This window comes from Hippoglossus hippoglossus, chromosome 24 (genome assembly GCF_009819705.1).
Source record: "Hippoglossus hippoglossus isolate fHipHip1 chromosome 24, fHipHip1.pri, whole genome shotgun sequence".
NCBI classification, from domain to species: domain Eukaryota; kingdom Metazoa; phylum Chordata; class Actinopteri; order Pleuronectiformes; family Pleuronectidae; genus Hippoglossus; species Hippoglossus hippoglossus.
Genome location: NC_047174.1, coordinates 19832089 through 19855506, shown reverse-complemented (window position 1 = coordinate 19855506; position 23418 = coordinate 19832089). Strand labels below are relative to the sequence as shown.

The 23418-nt window shown below is 40.3% G+C and overlaps 1 protein-coding gene and 1 long non-coding RNA gene across 3 annotated transcripts in view; one reads left to right on the top strand and one right to left on the bottom strand.

The window, feature by feature from the left end:
- The first annotated feature begins 3958 nt into the window (after window positions 1-3958).
- Window positions 3959-23262, top strand: LOC117758561. The gene is made up of 3 exons (XR_004613308.1): window positions 3959-4355; window positions 9175-9178; window positions 23252-23262. It is a non-coding gene; the product is annotated as an uncharacterized LOC117758561 (long non-coding RNA).
- Window positions 10983-23418, bottom strand: part of LOC117758559 (heparan sulfate glucosamine 3-O-sulfotransferase 5) — a 74163-nt gene continuing 61727 nt past the window's right edge. For both annotated transcript variants that reach the window (XM_034580333.1, XM_034580334.1), the window contains 2 exons: window positions 14817-14958; window positions 10983-12794 (listed from right to left, as the gene is read on the bottom strand). In XM_034580333.1, the coding sequence (XP_034436224.1) occupies window positions 11864-12794; window positions 14817-14923 (1038 nt within the window). In that variant the 5' untranslated portion in view covers window positions 14924-14958 and the 3' untranslated portion in view covers window positions 10983-11863. The remainder of the gene's footprint in view (window positions 12795-14816; window positions 14959-23418) is intronic.

Here is a 23418-nt window from a genome sequence, read left to right as displayed (position 1 = left end):
CAAAGCAGACTTGCACCTCTGAGTTCCCTATGAGCATTGAGTGTGCCTCTACAGATGATGTCCAGAAAGAAACATTGCTCCCAAAACTAAAACAATACAGAGGCAAGCAGCAGCTTGCAGAAGAGATATTTTCCAACATGACTATGATCCATCAAAGGACTTTGTAAAGAAAAACTGTGAAAACAATGACCCACCCAAATTTGTTCTGTGACTTGATCCAACAGGAAACCTTTGACAATTTTAAAGCTGAAGACAAAGAAACAAAACCCCTCCAGCTATATCCAGTCTATATGGACTTTTTATTAGTCAAAGTATTAAACTGACAGGATATATAATTACTTCACATTTTAGACATATTCAACAGAGGTGTCTCAGTTTAATGGTATAAAAAAATGTTTAAAGAATTCTTTAGGGCTCTGGATGAAGCTCAACATCCTTGGCCTCATTTTTTCTTATGTGGGAATATCATTTTAAATAGGGCAGGTATGTCATGTTAACCACACAGGTCAGACTCCATTTGTGTTCCCAGCAAGGTGTTTACTACACAGTCCAAGTATGTTGGGAGACCCAGTGAAAGTGGGTCCTGAACACACAACCAGAGGCACAACTGAATAACATTTTTCAGTCCAAGACTATACACAAACAGCACATACTAAATGTTGACGTAGTCATAAGCTGCTTTCAGACATGCACTGAACGCCAGAGATCCTGCGGACGTTCTCCGGAGGGGCTGTATGTGTGAATACAAATGACCAAGTGAGACTGCTGGGTAGAGGGACATCTGGAAAGCCCCGCTGCCACCCTGAGCTGAAGTGGCAGAATAGGAAAGAAAAGACATATGTGGCGCCCCATTAAGTTCTAAGCCAATGGTAGAAGCTGAGGTGCTAACATCTATATAGGTCCGTGAGCGGTTGCCTTAATAATAACTCAAGGAGGAGTTTAACTGTGTTGAACAGATGACAAATTTATTGCCTCACAACAATCAACATACATTCACAGTACTGGATTTGTTGTATGAACACAATGAAAAATGCAAAAATAGAGCTCTGTTAAAGTACCAAATAAAAGAGAAAAATAAAGAATACATGTCCTTTAAATGTGGGGATTTGTGACCCCAAAAGTGCAGTATTTGCGTCCTTGTGTGTGTGATCAATATTATGTTCCCTGCTACCCGGGTAGGCTTTGTGTGTGTATCTGCTTATCTGTCATCAACTGACATCGAGCAAGTCAGTCGTCTCCTATGAACAAGTTCATGGCAGGTCACACCGTATCCAAAGGCTCATGGGACTGTTAAGTTCTCTGGTCAAATTAAACTAAATTACTGGTTTTGACAGACATAATGTCAATAGTCTGCATTGTAAACAATACACAAGGTGAGACCACATCCCTCTGCTCTGTCAGTGAATTAACTTTACCCTCTGTATGAAATGTGTTATGCAAGTAGGCTGCATTGCCTTGAATGCAATTCATGCATGAATGAGTGAGCTTCGGCAGTACTAAAACAGAATGAAGGAGACTAACGTTTCTTATAGCAGACAACCATGCAACAGTGGCACACAGTCTGAAAGAAAGAATATTTTCTTTATATCAGCTCACAAATAAATGACCGTCTGGGGTTTAAAAGTGATTCCAACCACTTGCTGATTGTGTGAAATGGCTTCACATATACATGACACAATCCTGAGAGAAACAATGGGACATTATTATTAGACAAGGGCTTCCTCTGATATTAATGTAGTGCATGAAGGCTGAGAAGTTCCCTTGATGATTCTGCTCCCAGAAGGGTTATTGGTAGGATTCTGAAAATCCTACCAGGAAGTAAAGGACTAGTTCATAGTGTCCTAGTTAAGACGAAGACCAGTGTTCTAAAAAGACCTGTCAACAAACTGTCTACTGAGAAAAGTTCGAACAATATGAAAGATGGTCTTAATGTATGGACTCTGATGTTTACTGTAAAATGGAATATGATTAGCCATGTTTGAATATTGACTCTATTTATTAGTTTTTTTTCTAATAATTGCTATATTCTAAGCAATTAGGGGCTTGAATGTTGGAGCCAATTCGATGTGTTTGTTATGAAATTTATTCTCACAAGATTAATTGTTTATTGTAATGAATCAGATGATGATCAGCTGTGATAGAAGGAAGGAGGGAGGGGACTGAGGCTTGTTTTCCTCTCAGCATAGCAGGAGGAAATGTTTGTACATCGGGGCATCGGAACAGTCTTTGACCGCACTCTGGAATTAGACATGTTTGTTCGTTTTGCTTTAAACAAGAATACATTTACCGAAAGGCAACAGAATCGACGATGGCAGCATTATGATTTGGGCTTTGTCTTAGTGTGAATCAAGAAGCGGAGCCCTGTTCCAGTGGCACAAAATAAAAATCAAATAACAGGCCACCACACCAGAATCAGGCAGTTTGAAGGTTATGAGATTATAGTTTATAGTTGTTCATGTTGGAAATGAAAATGTAAATAAGTAACTCGGAATATGGTCAAATCAGAACCTGGGGTGTAATGGTGTTAGAGAGTTTTTTGGGTCTCTCCAGAGTTGGGGTAAGCCAGGTGGTCAGAACACTAGTTTAGTTTAAGAATGAAATATAAAACAACATGGTGACTCAACAGCATAAAAATGTACAACACCGACATACAACATGAACACAAGGAAAAAGATGAGCGATATGGGGGTTGTGGAAGTCCCAGGGTCCAAGAGGATCGACCCAACCATTCCCACTTAAGTCCTGTAACTAGTTCTGTATTTTAACACACTTTTGTGTTTGTCTTTGTCTTTTAAACGTGGATATAATTCAACTAAATGGCTCTGTTGCTTTGTCAGCTACTGCATCTCAGTGTGTGGTGGAGGTGGATCGACCCACGTCACGTCCCATCACTGCAGTAGAAAGGCACAACAACCTGAACACTGACTACATGTACAGTACATGCTGCTGTTTGTGTCATTTATATACAGTACATATCACAAATCCAATGGGTTATTTCACCATAGCAGCGAAAATTAACATGTCATTTTTGTGTTTAAGCTCTTTCATGAATTCACTTTGTGATGACACTGTTGACACTCAAGGCACTTTACGTATTATGGTCCAGACCTTGAACATAACAGGATCCCAACAATTCCCAAAATGAACATGCACTATGGCTTGTAAATCTACTAAGTAAATCTACTTAAAGTATTAAAGGTAAAGTGCAGCCCATTCTCTGCTCTGTCTACTGTATATTGTTTAACACAATGCTAGTCCACACTGTCATATCTATTTTAAATGCAGTCATGGACGGGGTTTATTTCATGACTGAGTCTTGGTGGTGGCCTCTTCCAATTCCATTTTATATGCGTCTTCCCCCACAAGTGCTACTGCTGCAGGAGGCATGGTCTAATCTTACCAGCCTGGTTGGATTTCTGGGTTTAAATGTGATTATTATTCAGAAATCATTTAAAACCCTGTGGTTATTTGTTGCCCCTTTGCAAACCTGTGAGTGTGAAAACAAAGGATTTGTTTGTAAAGTGTAAATAACAGTTTTATGATGAGGGTCGGACTCTTCTACAGGATGCATTGTTGAAGATAAAAAAGTCTAATACTGGGCCAGATGCTAAGTCTAGACTTCTTTTCCAACACGTACACTTTGCTATTACTGCAGTCTCAATAGTTGGTCAAAAGAATTCACTGGAGATGGTCAGAGTTCAATGCAGTAGAGTTTATTTTTTTACAAGTTGTAAACCCGAGCTGGCTCCAGAACCCAACTGAAGTCTGAGATTCAAACCCTCTGCTTATATGCTCATCCTCGTCTCTGCTGTTGCCCATTCGACTTGCTTCCGGAAAAAACATTTAGAAAGAAAAGAAGTAGAAATAAATCTCAATTCCATCTGTTGCTTATTGGGCATTTTGTTCATTTTTTATTAAAACAGTAAAGAAATACAGCCACGATGTACTAGTCATTAGAGTTTTGGAGGCCTCTGTTTCAGGCCTTACTCGGTTTAGAAGGTCCTGTCTCCAGACTCCATTAGATTCGGGCGATGTCTATCTGCATTTTTAAAAATGATTACATTTCCACACACTTAATATAGGTTAAAAAAACAATCATTCCAGTAAGGGGCGCATACATGATTACATTTCTTTATGCTGGATATATGGTGCTGTCTGGTGAAAGCGTACAGTTGCAACCAGAAATCTGTTTTGCATGGGCTTGACCTGTGCTGTGGGTCTTTGTCATTCCCTTAGTATAAGACATAATCAGCTGTAACATTATTAACCTGCCTAGCAACTAATTACATTTTCCTTCCAATGGAGACTCTCCCTGTGTCTGTTGTTAATTAGACATTCTTCCTGGGCTGCATAAAGTTCCTGATGCTCTTTATACACAGATGCACAGTTTAAGCATATAAGCACACAAAGGCTAGTTTTTCTACAACAGCATTCATTGGTACAGTGATAGTGGTGTGTATATGTGCAGACATGAAACATTAGCACATGCAATAAAAGTTTAATTCAAATATTAAAGCTCAGTCTTTTTTTTTCTTGTCGGAACCTTTCTCCTCCTTGTGGAAAACTGTCCCATCAGCCTCTTCTTTCCACTTCAAGGTGACGCCACTCAGTCCTTTCTCCTTCAATCTTTCCTGGAGCTGAAAAACAGAAATGGCAGCTATTTGAAATACTTTAAACAGATTCCTTTGCTCTATAAGAAAAAGAGTTATGTGTTTTTAGTCAATTCAATTCTATTTATATAGCGTATATATATCATAATGTACATCATCTCAAGGCACTTTACATAGAAGGTCAAGACTTTAAAATGTATAGAGAAACCCAACAGTTCCCACAATGAGCAGCACTTTGGAGACTGTGGAGAAAAAACTCCCTCGTTAACTGGAAGAAACCTCTAGAACCAGACTCAATGTGGGCAAGAAGGAGAGGGGGGTGTAAAAGAGGGAAGAGAAGAGAGAGAGATAGTGGGAGGAGAGGAGGGTGGTAAAGAGGGAAGAGAAGAGAGAGAGATTGGAGGAGTGGGGGATAGAGAGGAGAGAGAGAGACCAGGAACAGTTGTGCTCCATCAGGTTTCAGATCAGACAGACTAGTTGTTATAATAAAAACAATAAGAGTGATAATTATTAATATAAAGATGTTATTAATGACAGCACTAATAATTCATGTAATAATAATAATAATAATAATAATAATAATAAAAAGGAGAAGATTTAGAATTGTTGTTTGTCTGAATCCTGCAGCTCTGGAGTCAGATAGAGAGACCAGGCACATAAATATATAAATAATAATATGTAAATATGTATTATCATATCTAAACTCTTTCAGACATGGTTGTAATAATGAAAATATTAAAAAATAAACTGCATCAGGTCCCAAAGTAACATTTTATTTTGAGGCATTTTTGGTCTTTATTGGAAAGATGATATTTACAAGGACACTGCTCTTTCATGGCAGGAGCTGTAACTGCTCAGCTACTAAGATATTTGTCGGCTGGAATGTTTGTATTTTGTGATCGTCACATAGCAATCATGCCAAAATCAGGATTTATGTTTCCTGGTCTCAAATGAAAAACTGCAGATCTACATTAGGAATACCTGGAAGAATAATCTGTCAAAAATAATTAAAGGAGTCAACATGATTATAACTCTTTTTTCCATTGTTGTGGCTGCTTTGCATTGTAGAACATCTGTGGCTGCAGTTTTTTTTACATTCAATCTTCCACTTCATGGTTATTTGATGATGTCAAACTGTAATACATCTGTCAAGGGTCTATGAATGAGTTAATGTTTTAGGGTGGATTTTTTAGACTTGCCTCTTTCAGAATCTGTTCTTTCACAGCACGGTCATTCAGGTCCACAGAGGAGTCCTGTATCTTCACCCTCACCTTCACCAACGTCTTTACTGCTGCTTAGACAAAGAACGAGGAGAGAAAAAAAACATGTGGTGATAGAACTACTGAGATCTTTGATTTAAAACACAAAGTGAGGAACCTCTGGTCTCTGGGCTGCTTGTTGCCTACAATACAGTTTGATCAGGCCTGTCAGAAACCTCACAAATAAAAAATAAGCAACTCAGAAATGCAAAAAAGATTCTCACTTGAGATGCTGTAGCAGACAAATGGTTTTCTTTCTTCACAGGAAGATAATCTCCAGTTTCCTCCCTTCTCTGCAACACCACATACGACTTTCATCGAGCCAAGTAGGTGTACACCCTGATACCAGGAGCTGAATGAATAGTTACTCCCGTCGGACCAGTAAAACTGAGGATCTCTTGTCAAGCCGATTGATGCCCATTTGAGAGGTATTATCAATTTCTGAATCTTGGTTCTGTCAGCGTCGTTCCTCACAGTGGCCAGATCTGTGTAGTGTTCTCTGCAGTGCCTCTGAGCCTCAGTCCAATTCTTTGCTGTATTCACCAGCACAAAGTCAGAATCCTCTAATGTTCCTGCAGTTAAGTTTGAGAACAAGAGAGGGATAGTTGAGATCACACAATGGTTTTCAAAATCATATCTTATACATTATGTTGTATAGTTAAGATCAATATAAAGCCCATCATTACCATTGTAGCAGACATATGGACTCTGTGCATGGCATTCAATATCATACCATGTTCCATACTTTGTCTGGACCACACATAACTGATTGGCTTTAAAATTGTTTGGGTCCCCAGAACTCCATTTCCTATATTCAGCTCCAGTCCCTGTGAACCCATCTGACCACTTCCAGTCAATATGACTGTACAGGCCAATCCAAACCTCAGAGCTGTGACCAGCGGCGGAAACTGTGTCTTTAAGTTTCTTCATTTCTTCAGTGTTTTCAATAGTGGCCAGGTCTGTGTATGTCTCTCTGCAGTAGCTCTGAGCTTCAGTCCAATTCATTGCATCAGGCACAAAGTGGTACTGACGGAGGAGGCATGTGGAGAAGGTGAGGCACCCTGAGGATGAAACCAGTTATTTTTGTTATGTATGAGGACTCAAATGAATCTCTATATTCAGATTTCCTGGTAGACATGATACAAACAATGAAAGTCACTGACCTGAGAGACACAAGACACCAATGAAGATCCCTTCCATCCTGATGCTGCTCTGTGGACTGTCTGTGCCAGTGTTCACCACTAACACCTAACTTAACTAGTTATAGTGCAGCTTTAGGGAAATGTAACACCGGCTCTCTCTCTCTCTCTCTCTCTCTCTCTCTCTCTCTCTCTCTCTCTCTCTCTCTCGTGCCTTGAGATAATCTATTTTGTGATTTGGTGCTAAACAAATAAAATTGAATTAACTCATTACCCAATTGCATATCCTCAGGCTGTAACCCTCAAACAAAAACAGCAGCAATGCATGGAAGAATTATTCAAAATCCTAAAATAATTCAAATGAGTCAACATGATAACTCTTCTTTCCATTGGTCTGGCTGCTTTGCATTGTAAATCCTCTCTGGCAGGAGTTCTTGTCCTGGGTCTATGAATGTGTTTCAGGATGGAGTTTTGAAACTTGCTGATTTCAGAATGTCAGCTTTCACAGCAGGGTCATTCAGATCCAAAGGAGTCCTGCAGCTTCACTTCAAGAACGAGGAGAGAACGTTTACAGTGGTACTAGCTTTGTGAAGAAGTACTTGGATCTTTTATTCAAAACACAGTGATGAACCTCTGGTCTCCAGGCTGCATGTTGCCCACAAGACAGTTTGATCAGGTGTTCGAAATTCCTCACTAATCTCTGTATAGTGCACTATATGTTGACTTCGCCATTTTTTAGTGGTGTCTGAATTTTGTATATACCTTTGTGATTGATCAATTATTTCCCACACCGCATCAGTAAAAGTACTGTACAACCAATGGTCACTAACCACTACTGCATATTCATAAACCTGCAGAGCCTCTAGAGGAATGATTGTATGTTGAAGTGTGTGGAATCATTTTTTTTAAATGCAGATAGACATCGCCCATCGAGGGCCTCGAGTCTGGAGTGAGGACCTTCTAAACCCTGTAATACATGACCCTGTAATACTGAGACTTTTATGTCCTCTGTATTTTCTCAAGGAATTTATTTCTTTAGCCACTTACAGGAAGTATCTTTCACAATTAAAAATAATACACTTTGAGTATTTCATTGATGTCACGTCCCTAAGACGTCTAGGGCATGAGGGACAAACAATTAAAAAAGAAACCGGGCAAAAAACAAGAAACCAGTAAGATGCTTTCAAATAAAACAAGTATTTTGTTAAATAACTGTAGGGTGAACACAAAACGCCCTTCCCAAAACGGAAGAGGAAATAATAAACACAGCGAACCCCAAATTGAAAACAATATGCACGAAAAGAAGAGGATCCTTGGAAACAGGAAACACCACACAACGAAACACCAACTACTGCACACTATAAGTCCACACGCAGCTTCTCACACTGCCACTTGGCCCACTGGAGAACTACAAATTTACTCCTCATGCTTGTCTCCTGTTCTTGGAACGATTGGCTGTCTCAGGGCTGTAGCTGCTGTTGCTCTCAAGATATTGAAAAAAAATTCTAAGAAAAAAATATATAATAATAAAAAGTATTGGAAGCATGAGAGTTACCTTCTGGTACCTCTACGGTATTATACGCCCTTACAAGAACTTGCATTCGGGCTAAAGAACAAAGTTGCAACAATCTGGTTTTGGGTAAAAATGACTGACACGTTTATTATTGAAACTAAATAATTACCTACTAATTCACAAAGAACTGGTATCCTGCAATTTTTGTTAAATCGTAGTGGGATGGTTACTGAAAACTGAGTATGGCACAGCACAGCCCCACCAAGAATATCTTTCACCAGCCGCCACTGCACTACAGTATTGTACGCCCTTACAAGAAATGGAGCAACGCCTGCGAGCTAGTTCAGGCAGCCTGACTGAACTTGCATTCGGTCAAAAGAACAAAGAACAAAGAACAAAGTAGCAACCATTGACACTGATTCTAGATATGCTTTTGGTGTTGATTTAAATAAATAAAGATAAGAGGTTTTCCAGTTTGTCCACGATCCCTTTTGTTCCTGTTGCCCACTGTCACGCACGGCCCATCACAGGTGGGAAAAGGGGGGATCAATGAGATAATACGATCACAATGATTTGCACCAGGCATCACACAAGTTTCGCACACTTTTAATGGAAAGAAGCATTATTTGTCGGTAAACTAGGAGAAGGTACAGCACAGTGAAACACGATCATTTGTTACATTAATCGGGTCCTTTTATAAATATGGAAATAGATTGTGTATATATGAGAAGCTGTTAGAGCTCCAAATACTTGTTGTAGACCAGTTTTTAAAGTATATTGTTGCTTTACCAACTAGGAAGCAGGATGAAAAATAGCTCATAAAAGAGACAATGACCAAAACAATGATGATCACTGGTTTGAAGTGGCCACATACATTGCTTATTGTGTTTTATTCCATTCAAAGCACACCTAGTGCAAGCACACCTTTGACACCTCATAAAAACGTATCTGCTTTGGACTGATGGGTATATGGGAGAGTGTGTTAATAAATCAGACTAACCAAACTAAACCAGACTTTGCTTCATTTACAGGTGTCAAGCAGACTGACAAAACTTTCAAATGAACTTATTCATCCTTCATCATCATTTGGAAAAGTGTCTCTATCTCATAGGTGGAAAGTCCTGTTCCAGGTGCTGTTAACAACCAGAACAGCCCTTTAGGTCCAAGGTAAAGCAGAATGGATCCATGCTTCGGTGACGTAGAGGGAAACAGGGAGTGATTCTTCATCCTCCTCCTCAGGGCCGGCCCTGGCAATGTTGGAGCCCTAGCTAAGATTTCAGATTGGCGCCCCCAACATACACACGCAAATTGTCATGCATCCCCAAGAACTTTTGTACTGTGTACAGATGCACACACAGGCAGACACAATTGTAGGCTATAAAAAATAATAAAAATATATTATAAAATATAAAATGAGTCTAAAATCTGCTGTACTGACAGCTAGCTAGCTATTCATGTCGACAAAAATAAACATTGATGATGTGCACAATCGTGGTGATTCTTACCTCTATATTGTTCTTTCTTCCTCTACTATTCCTCTACTTTCCGACACTCTCTGAATTGTGCACCCGATAATTTTATTCTTTTTTGAATTATCTTGACTGTAACCACAGTCTAACCCCGCAGCGTGAACGTCGGGGACACACCGGAGGCGGAAGCGCCAATTCTCGTGCAAGCAGCCGCTTATATCGTTTAATATCGATTATCAGTGTGTTTTCTGGCCGGATTCACTTGCGGCGAGCGTAAGAAATAGATAACAGACCCTGAAACCATCGCTGAAGATCGCGAGCCAGCCGCGGCACTTCCCGGCGCTCCGCTGCCGGTGTGAACAGCCCAATTGATTAACAGGGGCGCGGAAAGGAGGCCGACAGCTTTTCGTGGAGCTTTGCGGTGCTTCTGCCTCCGGTGTGTCCCCGGGGTTACAGGATGATGGTGTGACGTTACTGTATTGTTTAACATTGCATGTATCACGTCATGATAAATCTGCCTCTTGTGCCGCCCTCTCGGCATTTTGCGCCCTAGACAACCGCCTATGTTGCCTATGCCAGGAGCCGCCCATGGTTTCACATATAAACAACATAGATGGAGATTTTCTCCTCTGACATGTGCGAAAAATTCACAGGTGCGGGGTGGCTCAGCAGACAGAGTCGTAATGTATAAATTCCTCTTTTTCATCCAAGGATGCAGATACAGCCCCTGCGGAGAATGTCAGGAGATCATCTTCACTTCAGTGCAAGTCTGAAAGCAGCTATTGGGAATTTTATATCCAGTTTCGGCCAATAGACTACCACTCTCTTGTCTGTGTAATGAATAAGAGCTGAAGTCAGGAGATGATTAGCTTAGTTTAGCATGGCCAGTTGGAATCATTGTGAAACAGCTAGCCTGGCTCTGACCAAAGCTCAAAAGCTAAGCTGATCCCCTCCAGACTATACTCAACGCAGATGGGAGAGTGGTAACTGTCTTCCTATTGATTTCCCAAGATATTAAACAATTTCTTTCAATACCAAAACGTAAACAGCAGCACACAATAAATCAGTTGACAAATGTCTACATGTTCTTTTAATTTAACATTTTTTAACAACACACATGATACAGAATAAATATCTGCACAGAAACAGATTATTCATCATCTAAGAATAAGCTGTTGGTTTGACGGAGGAGGACAGGACATTTTTTTCAATATGGCTTTTTGCCAGGTATTTCGCTAACCAATGAGAACGCTGTAGGGGAAGAAACAACATACTTACAGTAAAACACAAGCTCAAGTCTAAAATGCTTGGAAGGTGCTGAGCCAAACTTGAATCACTTTATTCTATTGTGATGGTCCTTGTCTGAATGACGTTAGGTAAAGAAGAAGAGGTCACTGTCCAATGGGCCGATCACAGCAATGATGGGGAATAAATGAACAATTTTGTTGATCATGAGATGTCATTTTTCATAGAGTTTTATGATGAAAAGAAAGCATCACGCTAAAAGCTTATCTTAACAGCATAAATGTCAGTGTTTTGATAGTTTTTTTTAAAGCAACAAAAATAATCACAGTTTGGAACAGTTTTTTTTTTTCCGCAGGGAACATTGACAGACAAGTGAATTATTTTGCGAGATCAAGTGCTTTGAACTGAATCTTTTAGTCAAACCAATCAAACCATTTTGTTTTATTTTCACACATGTAAAAACAAACTCACATCAAGTTCCTTTTATATTTGGTCACAATGTTGTTTTTGTATTAAATCCAGTCAAAGTGCTATTAATATCTTTTGAGATCTTAAAGTGAGGTGTTTTGTTTTATTTAAAAAAAGAAAACACCAATCCAGGGATCTCATTTGAGAGGTTCAAAGCTCATCATGGCCAGTTGAATGTTCTACCAGTGATCTGGTAAAACTTCTGATTGAAGGGGTGAAAGAACTTCTGCAGTTTTGTCACCACTGACGGGTCCACCTCTGGATGGATGCGGCCCTTGCTGCCTGCCAGGCACTTGTTGAAGACAATGTTAAATCGCAGACAGTAGAATCCCCTGGTAGCATTGAAATACAGATTATATTGGCTGATCCTTGAGGGTAGGTTGAGGAAGCGCTCAACGAGCTGCAGCTCGGGCAGTGGGTCCGTGATAAGACGGTCCCCGTCCACAATGTGGAACTGCTCCACAGGAAAGTACTTGAGCCAGCGCTCCAGGTGTTTCGTGTAGATGCTGGTCCGGACAGCTTTGTACTTGGTGTTCACCTCACAGGTGTTGGTGTCGATGGCCAGCTTCTCAAACTTGTGGTAGGTCTTGTTTTTACGCTCCTTGCCCTCCAGAACTTGAGTGTAGTCAGACACAGCTCTGGTGGTGGGTTCGCGGACGATGATCAGCAGCTTGATGGAGGAGTTCATCTTGAAGATGCGTTCAGGGACCTCCTCTGTGATGAAGTACGCGGGGCTCTTCTCAATGGTGATCTGGTGAGGGAAGGAGAAGGGCATTTTCCCTCTGTACCAGTCGATTCCGCGAGCATAGTTTTGGTCATTGTCAAAAAAGTGAATCTCCTGTGAAGCCTTGACCACCGCTGGATGCAGGTTGAGCATCTCCAGCAGGGCGCGGGTGCCTCCCTTGCGAACCCCGATGATGATAGCCCGAGGCAGCTGCTGTACCAGGTTGTGCAAGTGAATTTGCTCTTTGGTGGCATTGCCCTTACGTAATTCATGGAGCAGGCCACGCTTAAACTGCAGGGTGCGGAGAGGGATTTGCTCTGGCTCAGGGGGGTTCAGTCTGCCTTCAATGGGGCAAATGGGCTGTAGCCTGAAAGGGAAAAAGCAAAAGAGGATATATTATAATATCTTCTTTATAACAAGGATTCCTAGCTTCATTTGTAAAGGGATGTCTTGGTTAAATCAGGAGTGAAACTTGTTTTTGGTACAACACACCCTGGAACAGCCATTTACTAATTTGCATTAGAAATTATTTTAATTCAAGACAGATTCTAGGTGTGCTCTCTGTCTGTTCGGCCATGATAACGACAGTATATGGTTCATACTAATGATGCAGCATATCTACAGAAGCTATTCATAACTATATCCCAAATTATATATTACATTATTAATTTTAATTTTCTATCCATGATTCAAAAATTTTCCCAAGCAATATTTATCACTTTTTGCAGTTTTCTTATTATTATTTCCTCTTCTTCTTATTATTATATAACATTTTTAGGATCCAATAGACAATTTCAATAAAACCTTTTGCAGTGTATGAAAAGGAGGGGACCGTGAGGATGTTTCTTTCAAAGTACACAAATTTGAACAAGGCACCACATCATTACATTTTCTTCACCACAACCTGACAACACAGCAGTGATGTATTATCGTGTATTATCATGTGTTGTGTCAAATGTTAGCAAATATATATATATTTACACTTTTAAAATTGCCAATACTTTGGAGTTGTGTTTCTGGTTTCTGTTAGCTAGCTGTTTCTTACTAACAAACTAGGCTAATAAGTCCAATACTCCACTGCAAAGTATACTTTTCTGTTCAGGTCTTCTGTAGCTGTTAAATGCTCCACCACGTTTACCATATGGTTGTAACCAGTATCCACTCTCTGGTGCTAGAGAAGGGTGGGTTTAGAAGAGCTTTTATTGCTAAAAACACCCTGGAAACAACGTTGATGAGAGCAGCAGACTGGAGGCAGCTGTAAAGTTGCTGGCAATAAAACCCCCAAAATCTTTAGAGATGCTTAAAAGGTTCATAAAACTGAGGGAAGCTTCGGAGTCAGAGTCAGTCACTACAAGGAAGAGACTTCTTCTTCTTTCACATTTGCACATTTGACCTGTTGGTTTTATAAAAATTATGGACTAGTGCAGTCCAACACTAACTTGTTCATGAACCCCAGCTCACACCTTTGCACAGACACATGGGATAATTATCAGCTTTCTCAACAGCCAGAACCCAAACATAACCCAAATATGTGGGGTGAAATGTTTTGTCTAAATAGCGGAAAGCACCACTCCATAGAATCAAGCCATCACTTTTCCTAATGTTGTTTAAAAGTTGCCAGTCTTCCCATATAAACTGCTGTTACTGCTGCTCCACTGGAGAAATTCTTGCCCTGAGATTGGTCTCTCAGGAGGCATTTCTTTTTTATTCTTTATAATAAAATTATAATAATACATTTATTTATACAGCACATTTCATACAGACAATGCAGCTCAAAGTGCTTTACAATAACATCAAAGACATGAAATAAGAGATCAATAAGAACATGTCAGCAATAAAACAAAGACTTAGGAAAAAATACAAATAAAGATGAAAGATAAAAATAAAACAGATAAAATTAATTAAAAGCAAGATCGTAGAAATATGTCTTGAGTTGTTTCTTAAAACTATCAACAGAAGAAGCTTGTCTGATGTGTGGTGGGAGTTTCTTCCAAACCTTTGGTGCATGGAGAAAGCTGCTTCAACAAACTTTTTATAGTTTGTTTTGGGGATATTGAGCAAGCCCGCGGTAGACAACCTGAGGGAACGGTTTGGAACATATTCCAATAAACAGTCAGAGATGTATGTATACGTATGTATACGTCTAGGAGGCCGAGGAAAACCTCTCAGGTATGTCTGGGACATGGCACTGCCCTGTAAAAATATCCCTTTTTTGTTCTAAGAGCAGCTAAGTTCTCGTATGAAGCAGTACATTTAGATAACTTCATGAACCTACTTAACCTGTGCTGTATTATCCGCACAATATCCAGTGAGAATCTTAAAACAATAACGATGCAAGATTCAATGAAATGAATATGCAGTATTCTTAAGAGTGCCAGTGATGACTTACCTATCCAAGGTCCCAACCCTAGCCACGAGATAGAGGACACTTCCGATAGCGAGGCTGCCCAGTACGAAGAGCTTTTGTCTCAGCAGTGCCTGCTGTTTGAATAGCATGGCCCTCCATCAATCTTCAGGACTGCGTCTTCAGCCTGTAGACAGCAGAGCACATAAACCACTAATAGCCAGGGGAAGAGAGACAGCCTAATGTTTATTAACACACACTCAATCAAGTCTTACAAGTGATTAAGCCGCGTTCACACGAGCCGGAAAAGTGCTGCAGTGCCATTACAGAAAACGCTCATCCACCAAACACCACTTTGTTACGTTCATTTATTTGTCTATTTCTGGCAAGTGGTGGATTGATTTGATCTAATATACTGACGTACTATGGGAGCCCTGCTTTGATAGTATTAATGAGTAATGTTTAAAATTAAAAGATTGATATACTTCAGAGGAAAGATGATCCAACTCCCTTCAGGAATACGACTACATTTGACAAAATCTGGTACCCAATGCCAAACTCCCACACAGCACAGAACAAATAACAACAGCAAAAACAACAGCATGTTTTCTCCTCCGTTTGCTCCCCTCCACCCCCCCCCGCCCAAAACCTAATCATACTGATTTCTTTTCAAAATCTCCTCAAGTACTTTATCATCAAACAATTCCCCTGTCTTTTTTTATTCCTTTGCTGATGACTCTATACTATTTTATATCATCATTACTATAATTATTATCAATATTATTTTAATAATTTCTCTCCACTTCTTGTCTCCCTTCCTTGGGGGCCAGTTCAATTTAGGATTGATCTTTAGATTCTTTTAATGACTTTTAAAGCTCAGCAACGCCTGGCCCCCGTTATATATATGCAGAGTGACTAAATCCCTATGCTCCAAGCTCCGATCATAAGATGTATTATTATTATTATTATTATTATTATTATTATTATTATTATTATTATTATTATTATTGTTATTGTTAATAATAATTATAATATTATGTGCAACATAAACGTCTCATATTTAGCATAAAAAAGGAAAAGCTGGGGTAAAGTATTTTATATATATAAATATATACATATACTGTGTATATATATATATATATATATCTCAATCACAACTTAAGCATTTTTGTATACGTTTTCCTCTTGACTTCAGTGAAAGTCTAGACTTTCAAAATCGAGATCTCCAAAACTCGAATCCCCAAAAGTACAGAAATGTTAATTCTACAGAGAAAAGACATCTCAATATCATCTGACATCTGACGGCTTACCACAGTGTGACTGGGAAAATCACATCATGGAATAACCGATCTATACAGAAGTCATAGCACTGTTACATAAGGGCCAGTTGCACTCAAATCCAGCCTTCAAACTGCCTCTCATTACCAATAGATCAGATCCTCGAAAACATCTCATGCACAAGTAGAGAGAGGTTTTGACCCCAGTGTGACTGGAAAACATTTCACTTGTATTGCCTTGTGGTGACTTCACAAGGGAGACCAGCAGAGCATCTGCAATTTCATCAGTCTGACAGAGCAAAGGAATAAAGCCAGTTAGCCAGGGGCCAGCCCTGTTTGTGGAGTCCCATTTGGAAAATAAATGCTTTTCATTACATCCAGTATACCTCTGAAACAAGGGGCAGTACACATTACTTCTAAAGTAATCCACCTTCTTTCAGTGTAATGTATTTCAAGGAGATTTGATAATATTTTCATTTAGACTGTAGCCAAGATTTTGTTTTTAATTTAAGATTTTTTATTCCCAGATAATAAAAGGTTGAATCCATTTTTTTAATTCAATACACTCTGGTGTTTTGCTGCTACAGACTTACTGAACTGGTATGCAGTGGCACGGTTGTCTTCCTTCTCTCCTAACAAAAAAGGTGTATTTATAATTATGTGCTTTTTAGAAAGTGTTCTCTCGTGGATGTGGGGATGGCAATGAGGTGATGGCAGAATTGGCTTGTTACGAAGGGGAATGGTCATTGGGTCATTTAGGTTGAAAAGTAGCCTAATGGCATCCCCTGTTATCATCCAACAAATTGGCTACTGGTTATAGATAACACAAGTCTTTGCCTTGTCTACATGATCAAACAGCTAATATTGTGTTGCTAGTGTGGTCCTGATCACCACCTCTTACTTAGCGACCTATGCTAACTGAGCTTGGACAATATGATAATTAGCTACACTGGACTTCTTGGATACTTCTAATCTGACATTCCTCTTGTAATGCTGTTGCAAAACAAGGGCTATTAGAGGTTTGCTACGGTGAAATATCAAGAAAATCTCCAACCCGCAACTTGACAGGGCTGATTGCCTATAGGTATGTGGCCAGGGCTTAAGACTAAGGACGTCTGGTTGTCCAGGGCAGTGGTTCCCAAAGTGGGGGTCCCGACCATCCGGGGGGTCGCGAGATGCCGTCCAAAATCCAAATACAATTTTTAAATAATTTAAAAAAGAATATTTAACCCATTATTGTATAAATATATACATAAATAGGAGTTGAAATTAGAATAAAACCATGCAATAAAAACATTTCCATCAGTTTTTTCCTTTTTCTTTGTTGACCCTTGAGGTTATTATGACACGGATTAGTGGAAGGAGCGAGAGTTGCAAGGCCAAAAGAAAGCCCTTACTAAACAAACAGACAATCCCAGCCGAAGGGCATCATATGAGGTGGCATATTGCCCGTGAGCTGGAATCAGTGCCGCTGTCTAACGGGACTATTGCCCAGCGCATCCCCGACATGGCCCAGGACATAAAGTGCCAGCTGGTGGATAGAGTTAAGAAAGGGAAATATGCTTTACAGTTAGATGAATCCACAGATATATCAAACTCTGCCCAGCTGCTTGTTTTCATCAGATACAGTTTTGACGGAAAACGTAATGCTGTTTTGCTCCGCGCTGGTGGGGACGTGCACAGGTGAGGACATTTTTACAAAACTAAAAGAAGAGGGACTATCTTGGGAAAGCTGTATTGGTGTGTGTCGGGACAGGGTTGGAGCGATGCTGGGGGAAAAGGCAGGACTGAAAGCGAGTGTCTTACAAGTGGCGCTGCACGTAAATTTCACACACTGTATTATTCACAGAGAATCTCTTGCAAGCAAAACACTTGCACCAGAGCTTAAACATATTCTTGACACTGCGATAAAAATGCTCTACTACATAAAAACACTTCCACTCTATATCAGACTTGCCCTTGCGGGGGAAATGTGCTGAGCCGCCTGTATGAGCTGCGGGACGAGGTGCGCATATTTCTGATGGAGCATGGATCCCAGCTCGCTGACCACCTCACTGACCCTGACTGGTTAACAAGGCTGGCGTACTTGTGCGAAAAGACTTGCTCATCACTGACTAACATAAAAAATAAATACAGAGCGCAGCTAAACGTGGAGAATGATCTCTGAGTCGCCGTCTCCAAAATAGAGCCCAGAATGGACTTGCTCTGCTCCATGCATATTGCCCACCTATCTCATTAGTGAGTTTAAGAAATGAAAGTAATGTTTAGGCTAAAATAAATAACCCTCAAGTTTTTGCACATGGCAGCAATAAGGTGTCTGGTGCGCGTTATGCATACAGACGCGCACAGACATCACCTACTTACAGCATGTGCTCACTCAGCCCTGCTGTTTATACAGGGAGATTCCCTGTATTCTGGTTATATTCTATTTCTTATTGTTGTTGAATTGTTGTTCTTTTGTGTTGTGTTAATGCCCCAGTTTGCATAGGCCTAATAGTGCGTGTACGTGGCTGTGCACAACATTATATACCACATCCAGGGTTGGTGGGGGTCGCCAGTCTCTGGCACCATTATTTTGGGGGTCGCTGGCTGAAAAAGTTCGGGAAACCCTGGACTCCATGGGACGGCAGAAAATATGTTTGGGACGGACAAAGCTCTTCCCAGGGACGCCTCCGGGACGAACAGGAGATTTATATGCTTGTATGTACAACAATGTTTGTTTTACTGTTGTAAATAATATCACTGACTGGCTACCTAGCGGAAGACCTGCGAAAGATTCTAACATTTTCCCGCGCCTCAGGTCACTGGCGCTTGTGGCAGGAAACTGGAACCTGCATGTTGCACTGGTAAAAATCAAGGCCAAAGACTGCCCTCCATCGCATTCAGTGAGCCTGAGTACGCCTACAAACCCCAAGTTTGACGTAAGGACAACTGGCCGGCTGCTTGCTTCTTGCTAGCTAACGTAAGCCTGGTGCTTCCCTGGCTATGAATGACTATAGTCCTGTTATGTTGTTTACGTCTGAAGTGTATGTCGCCATTTACTTCAATTGTATCGGATTCGGCTGCAACTCTGTTTACCCCTGAGACTCCAAAACCCACCCCTCCGTCGGCATAGTGGTGATTAGATGATGAGTGAATTTTCATTTTCTGGTGACCTATCCCTTTAAGGCAACACTTCTATTCAGCACAAGTTGCATAGTCTTGTTTTAAATACTAAACACCCAAACTCATTAAAGTGGAAACTCTTTTGGACTGTGTAGACAGTTTCCAGAGTCTTTGACCTGCAGAGACCCATAGCAGCTCTCTGCAGACACTACTCTGTCCTACTAATGAATAGAGAGTACCACTTCCTGCACATTCTTTATGCCTTATTTATAAGCATACAGTACATGGAAATTAATTGTTTGCCCTGTCAAGGAGCTGCAGCCAGAAAAGCTGTGTTAGGCCATGAGCACAAGAGGGGGATTCGTACAGAATTATCAATTATGGAGCAGTTTGTTTTCATAAACTATGCACTGGGACAAAGCCACACATTTTTTTGTGTGCATATTTAACTCTGCTATACAATTAGAGAGAAGTATATGCAGTACTATAGCGAAGAGAAAAACCATAGTCACTGTTTGCTAATCTACAGAGCTGGTAAAGTGTTTCGTGCTGCTCACTTTAGAATTGACACATCTGCTCCTGCCAAGTAAGATCAATCCTGAAAGGAAAGTGTAGAAGTGATTTATCGTGTCCTTAATGAATACAGTGTGACCTAAATCAACTCAATAAATACACTTCAAGACAGTGGCATGTTATGAGCAAACAACCAGAGGGTAGCAGCATTGAGAAAGTGTTTTTCACAGATGTTAGGGATAATACCTTGAACACAGAAATGCTCAGCAGGGGAAATAAAAAATGTCTGCAGATGCTTTAGAATGAAGTTCACTGTCAGTAATATTCTTTGGGGGGAATCCTCCTGCAGTAAGATGGGCACAGGGTGTCTGATCAGAAAAATCAAATCGCACTTGAAAAGTTTTTCCCACTTGAGAGCTTGGAAAGTTCTGCTGATTTAATTTTTTCTGGGGAGCTGACATTAGTGTGGGACTTTTGCAAGAATTATGCTAGTGCTCAGTTTAAAGATCGCATGCATAATAATGTGTGCTCATTAAGCAGTATGTAGTGTGTAGTGCTTTGTCTATAAGCCAAACAATGACAGTATATATATATATATATATATAATATATACATCAAGATGGACAAAGTCATAGCTCCCAAAAGTAAAGCCAATACACCTTGATTGGCCCCATGGTGGCTGGGTGCAGTATAGGTCATAAAGCGATTCGACCCTCCTAATCACTACTACGTAGATATAACATCACCACTGCAGGATGGCAGCGCATGTACCTGAGCTATTTTGGCTTTCTTTAGTAGAGTGGGAGGAAGTGGAGACGTGTCATCCATCTATACAGTCAGTGATGCAGGAAATCTAATGGGTGTTCAGCATTGCCAAAACGCCAATTGACCTTGTGAGGTTTTAAAGTGACACTATGTAGTAGAAGAAATAGAAGAAGAAATTAGTCTCTCTACCTCTTACAAGTCAAAAGTTGAATTCATAAACACCCTTGCTCAAGGATATATAGTGTTTAGATATATATTGCTCTATGATTACCAGTTCACTAGTTTTCTGATTAGTGCTGCGCTATAGGATTTACCATTATCCTGCATTTGTTGGCCAAGGTGACCATTGTTCTGCAAAAGTTACACATGCTCCAACCTGGCAACGATAACTTGTTTTAGTTTTAACACAATGGAGATTCCACAATTAAATTGATTTATCCTCTTTGAACCCTGAATGGGCTCAATGTATATCATACTAATCATCACTAACCATTAGAACTTGATATTTCTTGTATAAAAAATATGGAAACATATTTGACTTGACTGAGGAACAGTCAAGAGGTCCATGGACAAAGATTTATCATCTGAGAACCATGAATATCCACTGTTAATTCCATTTTTAAAGTGTAAGTCAGGTGGAAACTGTGATCTAATGATAGTTCTGAACAAAAGGTCAGTGGGTCACAAAAATCATTAAGAATCATCCTCTGGGGGTCGATAATCTTCAGGTGTCAAATGTAGGAGAGCAAAATGACAGCCATCTCCATCCTTGTTCCTGTAACTTTACGAGCATTTCATGTCAGAAATGTAAAAACCAAAAAAAACCCTGTCCAAACATTTTAACATTCCAGTCCACTCCAACAAAGATCACACTCCTCTGTCAATTTTTCATTTTCTCTCATCTCAGCTCCTGACCTCTACACGTCTCACATCACCCTGCTTTCATTCACTTTGACCACACACAAAACAGGAAAGAAATGCAAAGCAGGTACATTTGCACACACACGTCTGTGGCTCAGCGGTCGTCCAGAAGGGCGGCGGTTCGATCCCAGTCTTCCCCATTCTGCCGAAGTTGCCTTGGGCAAGATACTGAACCCAAAGTGCTGCACATAGATGCACTGTATAAATGGGTGTGAATGGGTGAATGGCAAAAACTGTACTGTTAAGCGCTTTGAGTGGTCAAGACTAGAAAAGCTCTAGATAATACAGACCATTTACACACACACACACACACACGCAGACATGCACACACACACAGACACACACAGTTTTCACTGACACGTCATTACTGATCCAACCATACACACAGTGTTCTGGGCTAATGGGCTCAGAAGGAAGCGCAGCAGAAAACAATTACAAAAAAAAACAATTAGAGAAATGTTGACCGGCTTTTTTGTGTGTATTTAAAACACTGCAAAGTGCTACTGTTTACAGGCCTGATAGGAACTAATTAGTTTCCAAATTCGGGAACATGTGAAATTCTAATACCAAACTACACTGCTCTGTTCTCACTGGTAAAGCCTGGTAAAGTACCACAGCATCTTAGATTACTTCCTATCCTGTTATTGTGTCAGTGAAAATACCGCTGTAGGAGGAAGACCACCAACCCCTTCATCACACACATTTACTGTAAGCTGTGGGGCCGGGGGCCTCAGTCGTAAGGACAGCAACGGTATTAACAACTGGTGGTGGCAGGAACAATCTTTGGAGAGACTAATGCTACATTGTGCCCAAAACTATCAAGTCAGATCAATTCCATTTCCTGCACTTCACACATAACTCAGAGGGGCTTTGCTGTTACAGTGGGCTGTTGATTTCCTAATGTTTATAGCAGCGCACAGTATCCATACAGATGAACAGGGACATGACAGAACTGAAGAACTGTGATAGTAATAATAATATGTCCAAAGCCTTATTACAATTTTAAATTTCCTCTCCGGGCATTGATTAAACCTCTTAAAGGTCATATCTTTGCCTCAAAATTACACATTTAGAATTTTTTTCAATAGAAAAAAAATCCTTCCTGGCTTTGAAATGGCTTGGATGTCATCCTACACATTTATATCATTTAGTATTTTACAGATCTATTTATATATAAATTAGACCTGCCGCTATCTCCTCCCACCCAGCAGCCGTTAACCTGCAGCTCTGACTCTGTTTATCAAACACACAAACCTTTGTTAGTTTGGTGTTCTGTTACAGTAAGAAAGGCAATGGCCAATTCATGCTGCTGCGTCGAAGCTACGCCGTAGCCTACGTGTAGACGTGTACGCTACGCAGAGCACTACGCACCTCCCCATAAATGTAACTATGAGTCGAGGCGACGCAGACTGGAAAAGCTGTGATTGGTCCGCTTGGTGGCGTCCCAGTTCCGGCAGTCTCACCGCCATTTTTTAATTGAGTTGAAGGAACAAGCGCCTTTTCTTCATTGCTGCTCTTTAAAAAAAATTGCTCTTCAACATCTATCAGCTCCAACTCCAACATGATCCGCTTAGTAACACTCGCCATTGTTCTGAAGTAAACAGATACGCCAGTGAACTTGTAAATAGGTAGACACTCAACACCATAGAAACTCTACCACTACTAGCGTTTCGGCGGTGTAATTGCAGCGCGTAATACACCACATGCACAATAAAGGTCGAGGTTCAACAGCTTAGCATGTAGTGCTTTTGTCAGACTCAGGCTATGTCCACACTAAATTGTCATTTTAAAATAAAAAAAATCCATACAGTACATACAATACTACATCATTGTTTGCTAAAGTCTCTGTTCCTGCCCGTCTGACTAAAACGCAACCCCAGAGATTTCAAACGTCAGCAGGAGGTGATTGAGGTAATTTCTGTTGAATTCAAGTGTTCATTTTCAGCAGAGTTTGCTGATCCTCTCTGCAACAGAGGTGGTGAGTAGTGTTATCATGCTCCATACACACAATGTTGTAGTAAATTGTAAAATTAAGACCCAGATTGGATTTTTTTTCCCTTCAACAG